We start from the raw sequence: 21,322 nt of genomic DNA, 5'->3' as shown, positions 1-21,322 counted from the left end.
GAATAGAAAAGGAATGAAAGTTCACTCATACGAAACCACTGTGGAAAATTCAGCAAAGAATGAAACCTATAGGGTTAAATGCACTGCATATCTTAGCACCCCAGTGACAGAGGACTTATGGTGAACATGCCTACAGGTGAAAGTCACCAGAGGAAAATGTGAAGCCTTTTGTTGCTCAAGATTGTATCAATATCCACCGGCTACACAGAAGGAGAGCTTACAGGACCGTCACATCTTACACATACAGAGTCCAAGCAGCAGGCGGAGGCTTGGCCACTGTAGACAGGCTGCTGGCTAATCCTTCAGGGCTCACTTAAAAGATTAGAGGTGGGTGGTGCTAAGATTCCCTGAACTGGGTAAGGATTTTTGGAAGCAGGCAAACAAGAGCAGAAGTTTAATTCACTTCTTGTGCAGCCTACAAACTCCAGCTGTCTCTCCTCTCTCTCTCTCTACTTGCAGCTACAGAGAACCCAGCAACAGAGAAAGTGACAGGGTAAGGGAAGAAAGACACAGAAACACTGTTCCTGATTAAGAAAGAAGAAGGAGAAGAAGTTTTCCTCCATATTTTGCTCTTAATGCACTTTTTTATAGAAGAAAGTTGAAGAGACATCTTGGGACAAATTCATGAATAAGGCTTGAAGGACCCTTGGCCACTTCTGGTGTAGTCATGCAGTTCCATTGGGATGTTGTGGCCCTTCTGAACTTTGGGTTTATCCTCTGGACTTCTGCAGAAGAATATGATTATTACAGCTGGCAGTCGGACAATTTCCAGAATGGACGATTCTACACCAAACAGAGCAAATGTGTGGACATTCCCCAAGATCTTCATCTCTGCCATAATGTTGGCTATAAGAAGATGAGGCTTCCTAACTTACTCGACCATGAAACCATGCCTGAGGTAAAGCAACAAGCCAGCAGTTGGGTTCCCTTGTTGGCGAAGAGATGTCATAGAGATACCCAACTCTTCTTGTGCTCCCTGTTTGCGCCGATTTGCTTGGAGAGACCCATTTACCCATGCCGGTCATTGTGTGAGGTGGTGCGTGACAGTTGTGCACCAGTCATGGAGTCATATGGTTTTCCTTGGCCAGAGATGCTGAACTGTAATAAATTTCCTCTCGATAATGACCTCTGTATCACTGTGCAATATGGTACCAAGCAAGTGACTCAACCATCAGGTAATGCATTTATATCTTCCCAATGTTTGTAAGAACATCACTGTACAGAAAAAAATGTTGCATCGGCCCGTGTCCCTAAGCTTCTCAATCTAACTTGTCTCCTCCAGCATACTTTATAGCCAACTTCATAGAAAGACAAATAACCTAATAATGTTGTGGGAGGAAATTAGAGTCTCTGGAGGTAATTTGTGCAAAAAAAAGGGGCAGCTTTTGGTCTTCCTTATGGAACTTCTAATTAGGGGTACCAACACATCCATGAATGGATCCAAGTTCACACTAATCCAAACCCTAACCCATTGTCTTTAATGGGGTCCAGCTAGGGCCTGCTATTTTTTGGTAGACCAAGCTGTTCTTGCAATCAAAAATACAGGAATGGCCAAAAGAACCTCTGATGAAGACCAGTGTGACCACAGTCTTATTCTCTCTATGGAAACAATTCCTATTCAACAAAGGTTCAACTTTATTGTAGTAAACCAACCATGAACCCTCCATTAAAAAAATAACATTAATTCTATAACAATCGATTAAAAATGTTATGACCAAGTTAGAATCTAGGTCTACTTGTCCCTGAATCGATAGTATTAATTACATCTAGTGTGACACCAGACTAGATTGCAAACATTACTACTATTACCTTGTCCACTTAACTTAGTTTGTGGCTTTCACTATTAGATACTGATATATATTTGAACAGGATAAAGACCATTTGGTCAATATTGGATATATCATCAGTGGCAACTTACCACCAAAGTAAACCTGTTAATAAGCAAGGTGTTTTGGAAATACGAAAATGTCGCCCCAAGCAGCCATTAAGATTGCTAGATTGTCCTGCTAACACTCAGGTTCCCCTCGGCCATATGTGTATTTTAAGACTATGGAAGATTGGGATGATAAGCTGGTGCTGGGTACCACTAGCAATACTTAAGTCAGGGGGAGAGAGGAGAGAATTGCAGAAAATTCGAATCGGGTCCAAAGCAATTCAGAAGTACTCACATTGGCCTGAAAATTTGTGAATGACACTCTAAGGTTTCATAAGACCTATTTTATTCTCTTGTCTCTCATTTTTCTTATTTATTACAAAAGAATTGAGAATGAACAATCCATAAAGATTATGTAGACAAGTGGTCTTCAACTTGTGGTTCCCCACCTGTTGAAGCTTCAGAAGGACTGGGAAGCCTTAGACTCAAGACCACATATTTACATGGTGAGCTTCAAGACATTTAGTATTTTTTTCAACAAGCTTAAATTGGCAGTAGACAAACTAGTGATTTTACCAATACAACCCATAATTTGGCCTATAATTGCTGAGACTATGGTAACCAAATAGTTGTTTTAGCCCAATGAAAAATCGGCACCAAGTGTCTAGTCCTTATCACCTAAAAAATAAATTCTAGAATGTCCCATGTATGAACATGGAAATATTCAATCAAATAGATTTTTTGCAAAAATTTGAAACATTTTAGATAAACAGCAAAATAAAGAAAGATCTTGAGGAAAAGTCGTTATTGGAAACATATCTACATTTTTCCTAATTTTTAAAACAAATATTAAACAATTTTTTACACAAGAAGAAGATATATAGTATAGTAGGGATGACACATGGTTAACTTTTTTTTTTTATAATTGAAAAATAAAAACTCTGCATTCCTGAGCTGGTATTATTTGCTGGACAGATAAGATCCCAGATAGTTCCCAGGAGACCCATGTGAGCAGAATATACTAGAGTTTTACAGAATGAGAAAACAGAGTGAAGATTGAACAGTGACTTCATACTGCCCCAAAAAGTTGAAAAGTGCTTAGGAAAAAAAAGTTAACTTGCAAATTTACTGAGGAGAAAAAAACATGATCTGACATTAAGACTTAACTTCATGAATATGTAAAAAAATGTAGAAAAAAAAAGGAATATAGATAACAAAAAGGAATAAAGGAATACAGATTCAAAAGACACCAGATAAATGAGATACAAAAGATTAGATTCAATGCAATACCAAAATGCAAACTTTCTAAACTCAAGGAAGAGTGACATTTTTGGGTTGATTTTTCCGTGTAGAGATGTTTCCTTTCACTCAAAAACTTGCAAATGTGATATATATATATATTTATATTTTTTGCCTTTTTTATCCATTTTCTTTTTATGAGTTTTTAAAAAGTTTCTGGGTGATGATATTTTGGCATTTTTTTACCATTGACTTAAAAAAATTAATGAGAAAATTATTGAGAAAAAAATATGAAAGATCTAGAACCATTTCACCGAATTGTGCACCCCCCTTCAGTAAAATGTACCCTTTGGGTTTATTTTTTACATGCGGATTTCCAACCTCACCGCTTTCACTCTAGATAGTCCTTGTGATGAATACCCCAGGGTGCATGTACTTTTGTAAGTTTTGATGCATTTTTAACTTAGGTTTCCATCACGTATTTGGTACAAATTAAAGAAACTAGAATTTTCCTGTCAATTTTGCTAAAAGACAGACACATGAGTTTAAGAAACCTCATCAAAACCTGCATGTGTGAATGCAATATATCAGTACATAAGTCTAACGTGAAAGTCTAACGTGATCTTATTTTATTAAATGTAGGTAGTAACGTCAAATTTTACGTAGATATTACAAATTATTACCATCCTTTTTCATAATAAAGAAGGGGTATTAATGATTAACTGATTAATACATTTATGTAAATCATGTTTTCTTTATGTATGAGATGCACAATGTATAACATTTTTGTCAGAGGTTAAAATACAAAAAATGACAATATAGAAAATTTACTGAAATAATTAATAATTTATAATAGTAATAATATGACCTTAAGGGGGTTAGTTTTTCAAGATTTTTTTTTAATCCAGCTCCCTCCCATTTCATAGCTGTGTTCCATTTCTGGGGCTCTCTTCACAAGACTTTTGGCTCCGTCTGTCAACTTCTGCACGTGTGCTGCTCCAGCCAATGTCTGGCCTCAGGGGGGATATATCCCCAAGCAGCACATGAGCCAGCAGTACATACTCTTGTAGCTGGACAGATCCAATTTTACCTTTTAGATTAGAGATGATTGAATTTCTTAAAATTTGATTCAGGTCCCATTCATTTACATCATCCTACCGATCCGATTTGGGTCTCTCTTTCTCTCGCTTTCCGGTCCCTCATTCAAAATTCAGGTTTAGTAGAATCAGAATTTATTGAAAAATTCTGGTAGAATTTCCAAATTCTCTACCTATGATGCAACATTTTTGTGTTTTTATTTTTTGATATACTTGATATGTGAGAGTTGCATACAATTTCATGAAAGTTGGACAAACAGGGGCAGATTTACTAACCCTAATATTTAGAAAGCGTAAGTGCGGGCTGGTCGAAAACATTAGATAGCTGTTGGCCAAAAGCCTGTTTGGCCAACAGCTATCTCTCCCGACATCTCCATACACATGCATGCTCAGCGTAACCAAGAGCATGAATATGTTCTGAATGGGGAGAGGGCAGAAAGCCACTGCCAAACTCCTCTTGGGGTGGCTTAACTCCGGAACAATAAGTGATCACGTGGTTGAAATCCAACCGCTCGATCCTTATCTGCCTCAACGCATTAGGTGGTTGGCCAATCCCTCCAGAACCCGCAGCTTTGGTTGACATTTATCTAATGGGTTTGGCTGTCTTTAGTCTACACAAAGATGTGTCAAATATATCACGGTGGCTGATGCTGGTGGAAGAATTTTGTGCACGGCTAGACACTTATTAACTTTACCCCACGTATTGGTTGGCTAATGCTACTTTCAGCTGTATTTTCTCCTTTTTTTTCCAGAATCAGTGATGTAGGTGTAGGTGCATGTGCATATTGCTGGGATAGGCCACCTCTGGGACCCACACCTATCTCCAGAAGGGACCCGATCGTGCTTGGCTATTTTCGGAATCCCATAGAAATGAATGAAGAGATTACAAGCACGGCCACTGCTCCATTTACTTCTGTGGGTCTGCCGATGCTGGCTCAGCTATTTTTGACAGTCTCATAGACATGAATGGAGGGTGGCCACTAGAAATGAGCGAAGTTATGAAAACTTAGATTCGGCTCCGGCCCGCCCCCATCATAGTGAATGTTGGAATAGCGGTAACACAGATCCAGCAGGTTGTTCCCCCGCAAATCTGTCCCAGTGCTCTACATGATAGCTTCCTATGAACTCAACTGGTGCCCTCCCAAAAGTCTTAGTATATGTAACAGGTAATCCAATGTGGGCAACTTATGCTGACACGGTGTATCACAATTAGTTATCTTCTATTTTACATAGGACTGCAAACAGTCGATCACACATTCAGCTCTGCTACATTCTCACATTCTGGGGCATGGGAAACTTATTTTGCTCTACACTACTGACTTATTGACTACAGAAGTTACTGTAAGTGATTCTTATCAGACGTTTCATAGAGATGTAGCAGAGATGAGTTGTACAAATATCACGAAGTCAACTGTATCCGATGTTTCCGACATTTGTTTTCTGTATGTAAACTTAATGAGTTATCTGTGCACAAGAGAAGATTTATGGATTGTGAATCCAGCTCTGCTACATGTCCTGTCTTATTGCAGAGAATTTCGGAAACAATTGCTAATATGTTACACTAGCTGAAGGATCTGGCTTCGCTCGGGTATATTTCATCTATTTCATTTAATGTATGTGGGTGTCGTTAAAAGATATCGACATTATCCACTATAACAGTGACATCTACAGCACCCCGCCTGAACAGTGACCTCTACAGCCCCCCATCCCTTAACACTGACCTCCCCAACATTGCCCCGTCTACTTAAAATGGGACCTCCAGAGCAGCCTAGCCCCTTCACTTTGACCTTCACAGCAGCCTGCCCCTTTAACAGTGAGTTTCACAGCACACCACCCCCTTGACAGTGACCTCCACAGGGGCCCGCCCCCTTAACAGTGGCCTTTACAGCAATCTGCCCCTTAACACTGACCTCCATAGCGGACCATCCCTTTACTGTGACCTCAACAGCAGCCTGCCCCTAGGGTGGCCAGAGGTCCAGTTTTAGGCTGAACAGTCTGGCTTTCAAACTCCCTGTCCTCTGTCTGGCACAGGGCCTGGACGGACACAGGGATGTCCTTTCGAACAGCTCACTCTCAGACAGCAGCACTGTGCCTAGAAGTTGATTTTAAACTTCATTTTTCAATCCCTGTCTGCTGAGCAGTGGGAGGGGGCGTGTCCTAACCGTATCGGGGGCACGACTTTGCAGGACCTAGAAGTTGATTTTTAACTTCATTTTTTCAATCCCTGTCAGCTGAGGAGTGGGAGAGGGCGTGGCCTAACTGCATCAGGGGTGTGTCCTTTTGAAAAGCTCACTCTAAGACAGCAGCACTATGCTGTCTGAGTGTGAGCTGCAGGGAGTAAGTCACAGTCCCTCCCACCTCTGTGTGAATGAGCTCTTCCATACAAGTTCAGTAATGCTGAATAATTGTTGATCCGGCATCTATCAGGGCTAGGGTTGAGCGAACACCTTGAACCGCACTTGACCCCGAACCCAAACCCCATTGAAGTCAATGGGGACCCGAACTTTGGAGCACTAAAATGGCTCTAAAAAAGTCATAGAAAGGGTTAGAGGGCTGCAAAAGAAAGAAAAATTGGGTTAAGAGCAGGACAATTGCCCTGCAAACAAATGTGGATAGGGAAATGAATTAATATAACATAGAATTAAAAAAAAAAGTAAAAAATAATGATCTTGAACTAGGAGGCGGAGGTCAAAGTGGAGTAGGAGGTTAAGGAGGCGGTGTAGGTGGAAGCGGTGGTGGAGGAGGAGGTAGCCAACACTATTTTTGTAGTTTTTTTAATTAAATGTTTTTATTTTTTATAAATTAGGGAAGACCCCACAACATTGGGAAATATAAAAAAGAAAACAAAGAGAAAGTGCGCAGGAGTATGACAATGGCTGGTTAGTGCTTGTCTATTCTGCACAAGGTACAGACAAGTCATAGGGGATCCATGCCTGGTTCATTTTAATTAACGTGAGCTTGTCCACATTGGCTGTGGACAGGCGGCTGCGCTTGTCTGTGATGACCCCCCCTGCCGTGCTAAACACACGGTCGGACAATACACTGGCTGCAGGGCAGGCCAGCACCTCCAAGGCGTAAAGGGCAATCTCAGGCCAATTTGGAGACCCAGAAGTTGAATGGGGCAGACCCAGCATTCAGTACGCGTAGGCGTGTGCACACATACTGCTCCACCATGTTGCTGAAATGCTGCCTCCTGCTAAGATGTCCCAGAGGCACTGTCAGCCACCCAATCTACTATCGTCTGTACTTGTTCTTGCCTCACCATTCGTACACCGGTATTCGGGCCTACAAAATAACGCTGAATGTTCAGTCACCTACGTGCGCCTAAGGAAGGTGTTTCATTTGTGCGTGTAGCTGGCACAGATCGACCACGTCCTCTCCCTGCAGGAGGAGATCCACCAACCCCAGCAGCACCACGACCTGGGCCACGTCCCTTATTTGATGCTCTCCTCATTCTTTGAGATCACCCACTGAACTAACAGACAGATTGACTATATTATTTTCCCTGTCACGTATGCAGTGCAGGTGTACTTCATGCAATAAATGGGTATATGACGTGCACCTAACTAACAGACAGATTAACTATTATATTTCTGTGTCAGGGGTACAAAGTACAATGTTGCATTGCACCCACCAAAAAAATCGCTGTAGGTTACCCACAGAATCAACAGCCAGATATATGATTATCTTTCCGTGTCCGGGGTGCAAAGATGGTGTATTGCACCCACAAAAAAATCGCACTAACACAGTCCCTCACTTCAGCTGCCTGCTTTCTGTCCCTTCACTACTGAGAGCTGATGGGGCGGTGCTACACGTGATCCAGCTTATATAGAGGCTGGGTCACATGATGCATCGGCCAATCAGAGCCATGCTATTAGTAGGCGTGGCTGTGATGGCTTCTAAGGGCACACAGCTTAAAAGCTTGTTGATTGGCTGCCCTGCAGCCTTTCAACAAGCTTTATTAAATGCCCAAACACCAAACTCAAACCCGAAAGTTCGGATTCGGGTCCGGGTACCAAAAATCGTAAAGTTTGGTACAGAACTCAACACTGATCAGGGCTCATTAACCCTGGAATAAATTAATTTTACTGATTGTTCTGCTTTACAATCAGATATGGATAGGTTTGTGCCATTAGGTCTGTGCAAACAGGACTAGGAAATTTTGTGTGTCCAGATGTAATTTATGCAATGACATGCTAGGCACAAGGTTGTAGTACAGTCACGTGTAAGGTCCTATAATATGGCTGTAGCTCATGAATAGCGATGCGACTGTTCCCTTATCTCCGCAAAGTGGAAAGATGAAAGGATTCTCCATTTCTCACAATCCCTTTTTATTAGAAAATGCTGATGACAGGTGGTCCTGGGATCTCTAGTCATCAGCTGTAATCTGCAGTGGAAGTAGGCAGCAGGTGTTGATTTCCTCTGCAGTGCCCCCGCAGGTAAAAGATTGCATTACATTATATATGCTAATTCAATCATTCGACTGTGCATGTACTATATTACCATAGGGGCACATTTATTAAGATTGGCGTTTTAGATGCCGGTAGTAATAAACCCCTAAGTTGGCGGTGGATCCGCCAAAGTTATGAACAGGCCCGGCCTCTTCATAACTTCGGTGTATCTCCACTACCGCTTCTAAATGTAACAAAGTTTTCTTGCTGTCTTACATTTAGACCTTTTATTCTATGCCTGAAACAGGAGTAGAACATGGTAAATGAGACGCGCCCCCTCCCATACCACGCTCACTTTTATAGTCCTGGCATGAGTAAGGAGAAGTCGCAGATAGCGCCACAACTAACAGTTGCACCGCAATATGCGCCTGAAATACGCCTTATTATCTTGCAAGTTGATCCAGAGGAAGGCAAAAAAAAACAGTGAGGCAGAAGCAGGTTTTCCTCATTTTAATGGGAAAAAATTACTTCCCGACTCCAATCAGAATAACTCCCTGGATGAACGACCCCTCTCTAGTAGCTATAGCCTGTAATATTATTACACTCCAGAAATACATCCAGGCCCCTCTTGAGTTCCTTTATTGTACTCACCATCACCACCTCCTCAGGCAGAGAGTTCCATAGTCTCACTGCTCTTACCGTAAAGAATCCTCTTCTATGTTTGTGTACAAACCTTCTTTCCTCCAGACGCAGAGGATGTCCTCTCGTCACAGTCACAGTCCTGGGGATAAATAGATGATGGGAGTCATCTCTGTACTGACCCCTGATATATTTATACATATTAATTAGATCTCCTCTCAGTCGTCTTTTTTCTAAAGTGAATAACCCTAATGTTGATAATCTTTCTGGGTACTGTAGTTGCCCCATTCCAGTTATTATTTTAGTTGCCCTCCTCTGGACTCTCTCCAGCTCTGCTATGTCTGCCTTGTTCACAGGACATGTCGGGTCTTCTACAGTATGTCTGTCTTGTTGCATGGACATGTTGGGTCCTCCAGACAAAAGACATACTTTGTAGGTGTCTCTTTCCTGAACTTAAGGAGCATCCCCAACAAGGAATCTCTCTATTAACTCATCGTGCCCCAGATGACCTAGTCAACCCATTTAAAGGACTAACGGGGTAATACCATCTTAGAAAGTGTTGGCACATTGCTGGGATACACTATCACTTTAGGGTAGGTGGGTTTACAGCCTCGATCCTTAGACAGAAGGGCACACCATGCTGCTTTAGCCCCAGATCCCTTTACTATTCCCCCTTGCACAGTGCCCCCCCTCCCCCCCATTCCCTGCCAAGTGCAGAGAGTGTATATTGGGTTGAACTTTGGCCTCCTACATGTATAGAAAACACAGGGCATAGTTTCACACGTACTGCTACTAACAGAGGTCACAAGGGTCAAAGTGCACTTTAGGGGTCATGTACTGAATGCTTGTATTGACCTCCTCACTCAGCAACTGGGGCAAGAGGAAAGTCTTCAGCAGAAATGGACATGTGACGTATGTCCCCTCTCTGGTCCCCTTCTAGGCTGCCCCCTACCATGCTAACACACAATGCACAGAGGAGAAGGGACTGATTACATACATACAGGAGACCTCATTAGAAGACACAAAATGTGACATCACAAGTTAATTACTGCAGAAAATCTGCAATTACAGGCAGGATCCAGTCATTTATGATTGTAGAGAGGTGAGATTTATGAGAAAGATAGATAGATAGATAGATAGATAGATAGATAGATAGATAGATAGATATGAGATAGATAGATAGATAGATAGATAGATAGATAGATAGATAGATAGATAGAGAGATAGATGTATGAGATAGATAGATAGATAGATAGATAGATAGATAGATAGATAGATAGATAGATAGATAGATAGATAGATAGATAGATAGATAGATAGATGTATTAGATAGATAGATAGATAGATAGATAGATAGATAGATAGATAGATAGATAGATAGATAGATAGATGTATGAGATAGATAGATAGATAGATAGATAGATAGATAGATAGATAGATAGATAGATAGATAGATAGATAGATAGATAGATAGATAGATAGATAGATACTGTAGATAGATAGATAGATAGATAGATAGATAGATAGATACATACAGTGCTTCAATGTATTTTATTGGGATTTCATGTGATAGACCAACACAAAGTAGGAAGTGTGTATGATGTGAAAATGATACATGGTTTTCAAAATTTCAAATAAAAATCTGAAAAGTGTGGTGTGCATTTATATTCAGCCCCCTGTACTCTGATACCCCTAAATAAAATCCAGTGAACCTTCAGAAGTAGCCTAATTAGTAAATAGAGTCCCCTGTGTGTAATGTATTCTCAGCACAACTACAACTGTTCTATGAAGGCCTCAGAGATTTGTTAGAGAACATTAGCGATCAAACATCATCATGAAAACCAAGGGACACACCAGACAGGTCAGGGATAAAGTTGTGGAGAAGTATAAAGCAGGGTTAGGTTACAAAAAAATATCCCAAGCTCTGAACATCTCATGGAGCACTGTTCAATCCAACATCCAAAAATGGAAGGCGTATGGCGCAACTGCAAACCTAACAAGATATGGCCGTCCACCTAATCTGACTGCCCAGGCACGAAGATCACTAATTAGAGAAGCAGCCAAGAGACCCATGGTCACTCTGGAGGAGCTGCAGAGATTCACAGCTCAGGTGGGAGACTCTGTCCACAGGACAACTACTAGCATTGTACTCCACAAATCTGGCTTTTATAGAAGAGTGGCAAGAAGAAAGATATTTTTAGAAGCAAGCCATAAGAAGGGCCGTTTGCAGTTTGCCACAAGTCATGTAGGGGACACAGCAAACATGTGAAAAAAGGAGATCTGGTCAGATGAGACCAAAGTTGAATGCAAAGCGCTATGTGTGGCAGAAAACATCACCTTGAACACACCATGGATTCATGGTGGTGGCAGTATCATTCTGTGGGGATGCTTTTCTTCAGCAAGGACAGGGAAGCTGGTCAGAGTTGATGGGAAGATGGATGGAGCAAAATACGGGGACATCCTGGAGGAAAACCTGGTGGAGGCTGAAAAAACTTGAGACTGGGGCGGAGGTTCACTTTCCAGCAGGACAATGACCCTAAACATACAGCCAGAGCTAAAATGGAAGGGTTTAGATTAAAGCATATTCATGTGTTAGAATGGCCCAGTCAGAGTCCAGACCTAAATCCCATTGAGAATCTGTGGCAAGACTTGAAAATTGCTTTTCACATACATTCTCCATCCAATCTGACTGAGCTTCAACTATTTTGCAAAGAAGAATGGGCAAAAATGTCAGCCTCTAGATGTGTAAAGCTGGTAGAGACAGACCCCAAAAGACGTGCAGCTGTGATTGCAGCGAAAGGTGGTCCTACAAAGCACTGACTCAGGGGGGCTGAATACAAGTGCACTCCACGGTTTCCAGATTTTTTTTTATTATTTTCTTTTTAAAACCATGTATAATTGTCTGTTCACTTCACACATACTTGCTACACTGTACATTATGTTGGTCAATCATATAAAATCCCAGTAAAATACATTTCAGTTTGTCGGTATAACCGTGAAAATTTTTTAAAAAGTTCAAGGGTTATCAATACTTTTTCAAGGCACTGTTGATAGATTTATATTATCAGAGGCCAGACTGATCTAATGGACAGTTACATTCTGCTTGCACTTCCTGTAGAACCTCCATGATTCTGCCCCATCTACCACTGTCTGGTCCAAGTAACACCACTACAGGATCAGACTACACAGGGTTTGTTTGTAGTCTGTAACCATGGAGACAATTAGATCTGCATAGGAACTATATACAAAAAATGTCATATAATTTTTTTTTACCAATACCAATTAAAAAGCTTATTTTTTTATTTTAGATTCATTGGGGCAATACAATTGGTTGAGAAGGTGGAAATGGGGACCATTGCCACTGAACCCAGTTGTATGTAGTGATCCTCATTCAACCTTAAATGTTGCCCCATTAATAAACCTCAACACGTTCTCAACAGAATCGAGTCAGCAAGGCTTGGATATTAGAGTGACAGGTCGTCAGCATCAGGCGTTCTCAAATGTTCAGCCCTCGGGGAGATATTGCTGTGTGCGCCTGGAGAACAAGTAAGAACTTCCTCAGACTCTCGGAGAATCTAGTTCTCCCTGTATTAGCAGCAGATAAATATTTTCCGAGATTCCCCACGGAAGCAGCCGTACCTCCCTATCTGTATTCATCTTCCTAAACATCCGACCTCTGGGAGCTCTGTGGAGACGTAAAGGATGCTGCCACAGGTCCCTGGTGTCAGGAGGAATCCGAAAAGCCTCTGATATTTACATTTTTATTGCAAATGTGCCTGAATCATGCATTTTTTTTACCTCTAGAGAGACTTTTGCTGGAAGAATATGATATACGTTGATAAAGTGCAATAACAAATATATCATGGAACGTCTGGTGTCCTCCACCCAGAAGAGCAGATCATCTCTGTAGATTTTTTAGGGAAACAGAAGTCTTGGGCAGTAAATTTCATCAATTAAACAGTTCATCAATTAAGAAATCATACACAGTACCTGTCAATATTATAGCATCAGCATCTTCTGTGGAGGTGTAGATCGCTCCATAGTGGGGCCCACCAGCTGTTTTACCATCTGTACATAGTTGTGGCCAATATCATACAAAGTGGTTTGATAAATGTATGTTAATGCACATGGAAAAGGAAAATACACGTCACCAGTACATACTACGTGTCACCAGTACATACAGTTGTTGCTGTTGGAATGTTAGTCGACAGTAAACTAGCTAACTATTTTCAGAACTCCCATAGAAATTAATGCAGAGCAGGCCGCACATGCGCGGTGTGCCCCCCTTCACTTTTTTGGGGTCTGCTCTGGAAATAGGTTTAGGTCCCAGAGGTGGGATCCTCATCAATCTGACATTGGTGGCATGTCCTAGCGATATGCCACCAATGTCTCAGATGAGACAACCTCTTTAACTGTAGCAACCAGTGTCAGGCAGCTGTAGCCAAGTGTCGTAAAATCATAGGGTGGGTCAAAAGGGGCGAAGACGCCCATGATGAGAACGTAGGTTTACTTTACAAATTACGTCAGATTGCACATTGTGTACAAAGAAATACATGAAAAATTGTCTTCTACCTCATGTGGGTTTTTGACTTCTTCTGGATCTACTTTGCAGGTTATCAGGCTGAACTGGATGGATGGTGTCTTTTCAGCCTTAAAAACTATACAGGGTCCTCCAGCAGGTCCGGGCCTCAACTGGTGATAGAGCAGATGATGATTGGGCATGAGGAACGTTCATTTCCAATCGCTTTTCCTCTTTTCATGGTATAATACTTCCGTCTTACCCTCATTGGTCCATAGACTTGGTCTTGGTCTGCATGAAATGTTTGCCATGATGAAGCATGGGTGGCTGTTCTTGGGGCCTTTTTATACAGTTTAGGAATCTGTCAGCCTTTTTATATTCAAGCATGATGAACAGAGCTTTTAGATCGGAAAGCGTGCGGATTCCGGAGCTTACCTTTAGTGATGAGTGGAGTTTTCAAAAATTCGATGTGGCTGCTTCCTCAAATTTTGTTAAGAAATTTTATTTATTACGAATTACTTTGTAACGAATCGAATTCCATTGTATGGAGCTGGCGCAATGATGGGGAGCGGCGATCGCGCTATTCCTCGTTCAATGCTGATCGTGGCATCTGAGAGTCCCATTCAGCATATCAGGGGTTAAAACAAAAAATATATATACACTCACCTCTTCCAATTAGGCCCTGAGAGGCCGTCTCGGACATCTTGAAAATGGGGGTGCAGGCAGAGATGTGTGAGGTCACCACGTCATTACACTGGGAAGGCGCAGTGACATCATTACTGATAATGTCACTGCGCACCCCCCCCCGTGTGATGACATGGTAACGTCACACGTATCAGCACGCACAAATTGGCGCGTTTTCTTTACTCAAGATATGGGTGCAACAGCCTCTTCGCACTCCAATGGATGAGGCGAGTATGTTTTTGTTTGTTTTTTACTGTCATTTCAGGAAAAATGTATTTGTTAGCCCAAAGTGCCAGGAAATTCAGCTTTGTGGTGAATCAAATTTTTCCTGAAATTCAGATCGAATTCCACTTTGTTTAGGGTCCATTCACACATCCGTTGTTTCTTTCCTGATCTGTTCCGTTTTTTGCGGAACAGATCAGGACCAGTTCTGGACCTATTCATTTTCAATGGGTCCTGGAAAAAATCGGACAACACAATGTGTGCTGTCCGTTTCCGTTGTTCCGTTCCGCATGTCCGATTAAATATAAAACTTGTCCTATTCTTTTCCGCAAAAATCGGATCCTGGTACAATACAAAGTCAATGGTTCCGCAAAAAACGGATGACATTCGTATGTCATTACGTATGTCATCCGTTTTATGCGGAATCCGTTCCTGGAAATTAAATCCTGCCCACAGAAATCACTTATTCACTTTTTTTTTCAATTTTTTTTCAAAGAAATCCAAACAACTTTATTTGCTTTGTGAAATTTATACATGTTTCCGTTTTTTGCGGATCCGCATAAAACGAATGACATACGGATGACATACGGAAACATTTTCAGGAACAACGGATCCGCAAAAAACGGACCGAAATTCAGGATATAGAAAAATACTGACGTGTGAATGTAGCCTAACTTCGATTCGCTCACCACTACTTACCTTATATTTGACAGAAGCTAATCGCTCATCACTAGGGTCTACTTCTTATGAGTCACACATGCCCTATTAGAGTTCTGTCCTGTGTTGCACAATGATTGAACCAAGATGTTTTATGTAGATGAGGTGGTGGGCTTGAGGTCCCCTGGTCCAACACTGGTCACAGAAAGTCCATCAGCCAACGTATGTGTTTGGGAAAATGGTAGGGCCCCAGCCAACCTGAAGGAACCCCAATAGACAGGGGTGCCTTGTTCAGAAACCTCGTCTGTTAGCCAGAGATCCACCAGGCCTTCTATGTATTACATGGTCTGCGATACATTGCATAGCCAGTGTATAATACTACATGTCTGGCCAGATAACACCTGACCACCATAGGTTAAAGGAGCCAAACCCAACATGACATGAAATCAAAAGTTGGCTCCTTCATGAGACAACTAGTTTATAAATTAAATGGCAGAAATTGGTGATTTCTCTGACCCACCTGTCAATCACAGAAGCTTTCCCACTACTAATTCCAATTGAATCACCCGGACATATGTGTACACAAGTGTCAATGACTTAAAAATCCATGCTCTCTTCCAGAAGAAAAATAAAGACTCTTTAAAGCCATCTATAGGTAGTTACCCTGTAAGTCAAAGACCAACCCCTTAAAAACCTAGAAAGTTGACTAAAAATGTCATCCAAGCCAGAATCTACACTCCAAGTGGAAGAGGCACCCACCCGTAGACAGAGTTCTTGCCCCTCATCAAGACAAAACAGGGTATTGGTTGACCGGAAGAGAAGATTTTGATTTATCATTTCTCCTTACTGAGACTGCCAGCTGGCATTGGAAGAATAAGCAATGCTTCTTGGGAAAAGTTATGTGAATTACCTCTTTTCCTGAAGGAAGAAAACTGTCTCTTTAGTGCCACCTATAGGTGACTACTAGGGATGAGTGAAGTGAGTTTGGGTACCCGGACCCGGACTTTTTTTTACTGAAGTCCGAGTTTGGGTTCGGGTTTTGGGTATGGCCATTTAGGGGTTGAAAAAAAAAACTCACCTCATACACTTTATCGCGCTGCAGCAGCTACTTCTATCTTCACTGAACAGGACCTGCGATATGCTTGATGACGTCACCCCACTCTCCCACGTGGTGACGTCATGACGCATATCGCAGGTCCTTTGGCAGGTCCTGTTCAGTGAAGATAGAAGAAGCTGCTGCAGCGCAATCAGGTGAGTGAGGTGAGTTTTTTTTATTTTATTTTTTTATCCCTAAATTGTCATATTGTCTTGCATTCTGTCTTAAGAATGCTATTATTTTCAGATATAAGCATGTTATAACAGAAAATAATAAAGTGAAGTTCGCTACCCCATTGACTTCAGTGGGGTTCGGGGTCAAGTTTGGGGAACCTCAACCCGGCGAACCCGCACTTCCACGGGTTCGCTCATCCCTAGTGAATACCCTGTAAACCATGTCCAACTATTCAGAGTCTAACCCCTAAGCCTTTCAAGGCTCTTTAAGGCTTCTTTTGCACAAGCTTTCCACGTGAACACATTGCACCCGCACCGAATCCTGACCCATTCACTTCAATGGGTCTGTGTACGTGATGTTGTTTTTCACGCATCAGTTCTGCGTTGTGTGAGAATCGCAGCATGTTCTATATTCTGCGTTTTTCACGCAGCCCTGATCCCTTAGAAGTGAATGGGGCTTCAGTGAAAAATGCATTGCATTTGCAAGCAAGTGCGGGTGCAATGCGTTTTTCACTGATGGTTGCTAAAAGATGTTTGTAAACCTTCCTTTTTTTATCACGCTTGTAAAAAACGCATTGCACCCGCGCAGAAAAAACTAAACAACTGAACGCAATCGCAGACAAAACTGACTGAACTTGCTTAGGAAATGGTGCGAGTTTCACTGAACGCACCCTGAGTCAATCCGTCACGCTCATGTGAAAGGGGCCTTACAGAACAGACATTGACTTACGCAGTATTACTTACATATAGACAGTTTTCTTCCTTCTGGAGGAAAGCTCATTTGCATATATTTTTTCCCAGGAATCATTGCCTGCAAAACTTCCTGAACCAGCTGAAACAGTACACTCTGAGAAGTGATTAAAATCCTGCACACCGTAATAACTTCTACCCGCTTTGGGTACGGCAGAGGTCAGAATGAAAAGAGCCCTACAGCCAAGTCATTTATTCGTTCTTTTGTGAGTAACTCAGCTTCCCAAATCCTTCATTAATTAAGACAATTAGACTTTCATTAAACAATGTGAAGCTCCAGGAAGCCGAAATCACATCAGTTAAAGGGGAGATCGATTCCCGCCAACAGTTAGTTGTTCTCTACGGACTAATTGCCATTAGCAACATCATCACATGTGGAATGAAAGCCTCTCTGAATAGCTCCCGCTGCGTTTCGGTGACTCATAGGAAGCTAATTGGTGATACAATAATAGAAGAATCCCAACAAATTCCGGCTCAGAATACAAACAGAAACAATGACTATTTCTCAGAGCAAACAATACAGGACGAAAACCTAAATGGATGAACCTTGGGGGGCTCTGTCTAAACCGCTATCTACTTATCGCCTAGATGTGTCTTCTAGTCATTAAGCGGATTGTTCGACTCTAATTACTTATTATGTGCAGTTAATAATAGGTTTTCCGTTTGTCCTCACAACACAATAGCTTCTAATCTTTTTGTTTCCTAAAGGAAATCTCCACTTTTTGAACCAAATGCAAATAATTTTTATGGTTTACATCTAAATTTTTTCTTTTCTTTGACTCCCCCCCCCCCCATTAACATTCAAAGCTAAATTCAGGGTTCTGCTGGGAGGTGCAGGATAGTCGGAGCAGAGAACAGCTACGAGAAACCTCTCTCCCTCGGTGTGTTACAAATATAGTCCATTGATTTTAATGAGAACGATGTAATGCTTGATTTCTCCTGTGAAGGCGCTGCAGGGAAATTAAACATTTCTTTCCTGGATCCCCTACAGCTGATCACTAAGGGATCAAATAGCAGGACACCTTGAGATTAGGGATGAACGAACCCGTAGAAGTTCGGGTTCACTGGATTCAGCCGAACTTCATGTCAAAGTTCGGGTTTGGGACCCGAAGTTGACCATGAACCTGAAACCCATTGAAGTCTATGGGGACCTGAACTTCACTTTATTATTTTTTCCATTATGACATGCTTATAGCGGAAAATAATAGCATTCTTAAGACAGAATGCAAAGATTATGGCCATTTATGGGTAAAAAAAAACAACTCCCCTTATTCACTTGATTGCGCTGTTGCAGTGTCTTCTATCTTCTTTCAGCAGGACCTGCAATAGGACCTGCGGTGATGTCACCGTGCTCATCACATGCATTACACATTCTTTGCCTTCCCTGACCTTGGCTTGTACCAGACTATGGTTTTGCCTGATCTCTTGGTGTTCTGCATCGGTGTCTCTTGACCCCACATAGGTGAGAAATCACTTGAACAGATACTACTCCCAAAGGAAGTAGCCTGGTGGTTTCCCTGCAGCAGAGTCCAGATCCTACCAGGGGGAGAAAAACAGAACTGGATCGCACATCCACAATGCTATGCTTTGATCTGACTCGCTTATCAGCGCTATATTGAAGTGTACAGCCCCCCATACTGCATGCTGTACAAGAGGCATTAGTGTACATTTTGATCAAAAGGCATAAGCCCACTCACCACGCCAAGGTCGCCTCTTTGAGTGGGACCTACTCTGACAAAAAAGGCTCAGCGCAGTGCGTTGACAAAGCGGCACTGCCCTGGTAGGCGGCGGGACCCAGGAGTCAAAACAGCAACCCTGCTGTCCGACAATGCCACCCATGGCACTGGGTCCCACCAACCCACCAGTGCAGCACCACATAAACAAAGGCCACCACACAGTACTGCACCATGTGAACAGTTGTCTAACACAACATGTCCATTACTATCAGGAGCTACAGGTCAATGACCACTATATGCAGACTTGTGTGATTAAAGCCACCTGTGCCAAATGGGAGAGTCCAGATCCTAGTATTAGGTCCCTTTCACACGGGCGAGTATTCCGCGCGGGTGCAATGCGTGAGTTGAACGCATTGCACCCGCACTGAATCCGGACCCATTCATTTCTATGGGGCTGTGCACACGAGCGGTGATTTTCACGCATCACTTGTGCGTTGCGTGAAAATCGCAGGGTGCTCCTCTTTGTGTGTTTTTCACGTAACGCAGGCCCCAAAGAAATGATTGGGGTTGCGTGAAAATCGCAACCATCCGCAAGCAAGTGCGGATGTGGTGCGATTTTCACGCACGGTTGCTAGGTGACGATCGGGATGGGGACCCGAACATTATTATTTTCCCTTATAACATGGTTATAAGGGAAAATAATAGCATTCTGAATACAGAATGCAAAGTAAAATAGGGCTGGAGGGGTTAAAAAAATAATAATAATAATTTAACTCACCTTAATCCACTTGATCGCGCAGCCGGCATCTCTTCTGTCTTCTTCTTTGCTGTGTGCAGGAAAAGGACCTGTAGTGACATCACTCCGGTCATCACATGATCCATCACCATGGTAAAAGATCATGTGACGGACCATGTGATGACCGGAGTGACGTCACCACAGGTCCTTTTCCTGCACACAGCAAAGACGAAGACAGAAGAGAAGCCGGGCTGCGCGGTCAAGTGGATTAAGGTGAGTTAAATATTTTTTTCTTTTTTTTAACCCCTCCACCGCTATTGTACTATGCATTCTGTATTCAGAATGCTATTATTTTCCCTTATAACCATGTTATAAGGGAAAATAATACAATCTACAGAACATCAATCCCAAGCCCGAACTTCTGTGAAGAAGTTCGGGTTTGGGTACTAAACATGCGCAATTTTTCTCACGCGAGTGCAAAACGCATTACAATGTTTTGCACTCGCGCGGAAAAATCGTGCATGTTCCTGCAACGCACCCGAACCTTTTCCCGCAACGGTTAATGGGTGAAGACCAGAGGAGCTACTTAGATAACATCCTTTTAGAAGAAGCCCCAAGTGAAATCTGTTCAAGTGACACAGTGGATCAACATCCGCTTCGTTACATCTACTGCACAAAAAAAATGTTTATTGTTTTCTTCTGTTACTTTGTTTTCTTCTCCATTCACATTCAAAACAGGATTCAAAGTTTTACTGGGAAGTACAATAGCCAGAGCAGAGATCAGCTACAAACAACCTCGTTTGCTCTTTAAACCCCACTTGTTCATATATTACAGATGCCGCCCGTTCACTTTCATGGTAATGATGAAATTGTTCATTTCTCCCGTGGTAGTTTGGCAGGAAAATGAAAGATTTGTTGTAGGGATCTCCTAGAGCTCGAGGTCAAGTAGGAGGACACCTTGATATCAGCTGAACATCAACAAGCTCTTCTTTAACTTTGTTTTCTTTTCTATCTACATTCAAAGCTAAATGTCTTCTGGGAAGTGAATTAGCCAGAGCAGAGAACATCTAGAAACAACCTCTCTTGCTCTAGACTAGAAGATCCTTCATGTTCCTATGTGCCCACATTGTACAGAAGAATGATGTTTTAATATATGCAAATGAGCCTCTAGGAGCAACAGGGGCGTTACCATTACACCTAGAGGCTCTGCTCTCTCTGCATCTGTCACGCCCTCTGCACTTTGACAGGGCCAGGCGTCATCACATTTTACACTGCCTGGCCCTGTCAAATTGCAGAGGGCGCGGCAGTTGCAGAGAGAGCAGAGCCTCTAGGTGTAATGGACACGCCCCCGTTGCTCCTAGAAGCTCATGTGCGTATATTAAAACATCATTTTTCTCAGCAATGTGGACACATATGAACATGGAACCAACACAGATGCCTCCAGCTGCCAAGGACACATACAACAGGTCAGCCAGTGTCATAGGTACAAAACTGCTGACAGATGCCCTTTAAAAAAATCTGTTTCACCTGCCAAGAACTGCAGCTCGCGGTAGAACACGAGTGATTTGCA

General features: G+C 42.2%; 1 protein-coding gene across 1 annotated transcript in view; it reads left to right on the top strand.

The window, feature by feature from the left end:
- Window positions 1-357: 357 nt before the first annotated feature.
- The window catches only part of SFRP5 (secreted frizzled related protein 5), a 90,061-nt gene continuing 69,096 nt past the window's right edge, over window positions 358-21,322 (top strand). The window contains exon 1 of the mRNA XM_044299706.1: window positions 358-1,175. Within this exon, the coding sequence (XP_044155641.1) occupies window positions 668-1,175 (508 nt within the window). The 5' untranslated portion in view covers window positions 358-667. The remainder of the gene's footprint in view (window positions 1,176-21,322) is intronic.

This window comes from Bufo gargarizans, chromosome 6 (genome assembly GCF_014858855.1).
Source record: "Bufo gargarizans isolate SCDJY-AF-19 chromosome 6, ASM1485885v1, whole genome shotgun sequence".
NCBI lineage: Eukaryota > Metazoa > Chordata > Amphibia > Anura > Bufonidae > Bufo > Bufo gargarizans.
Note: the sequence above shows the minus strand (reverse complement) of the source record. Positions and strands in the feature narration are given on the sequence as shown.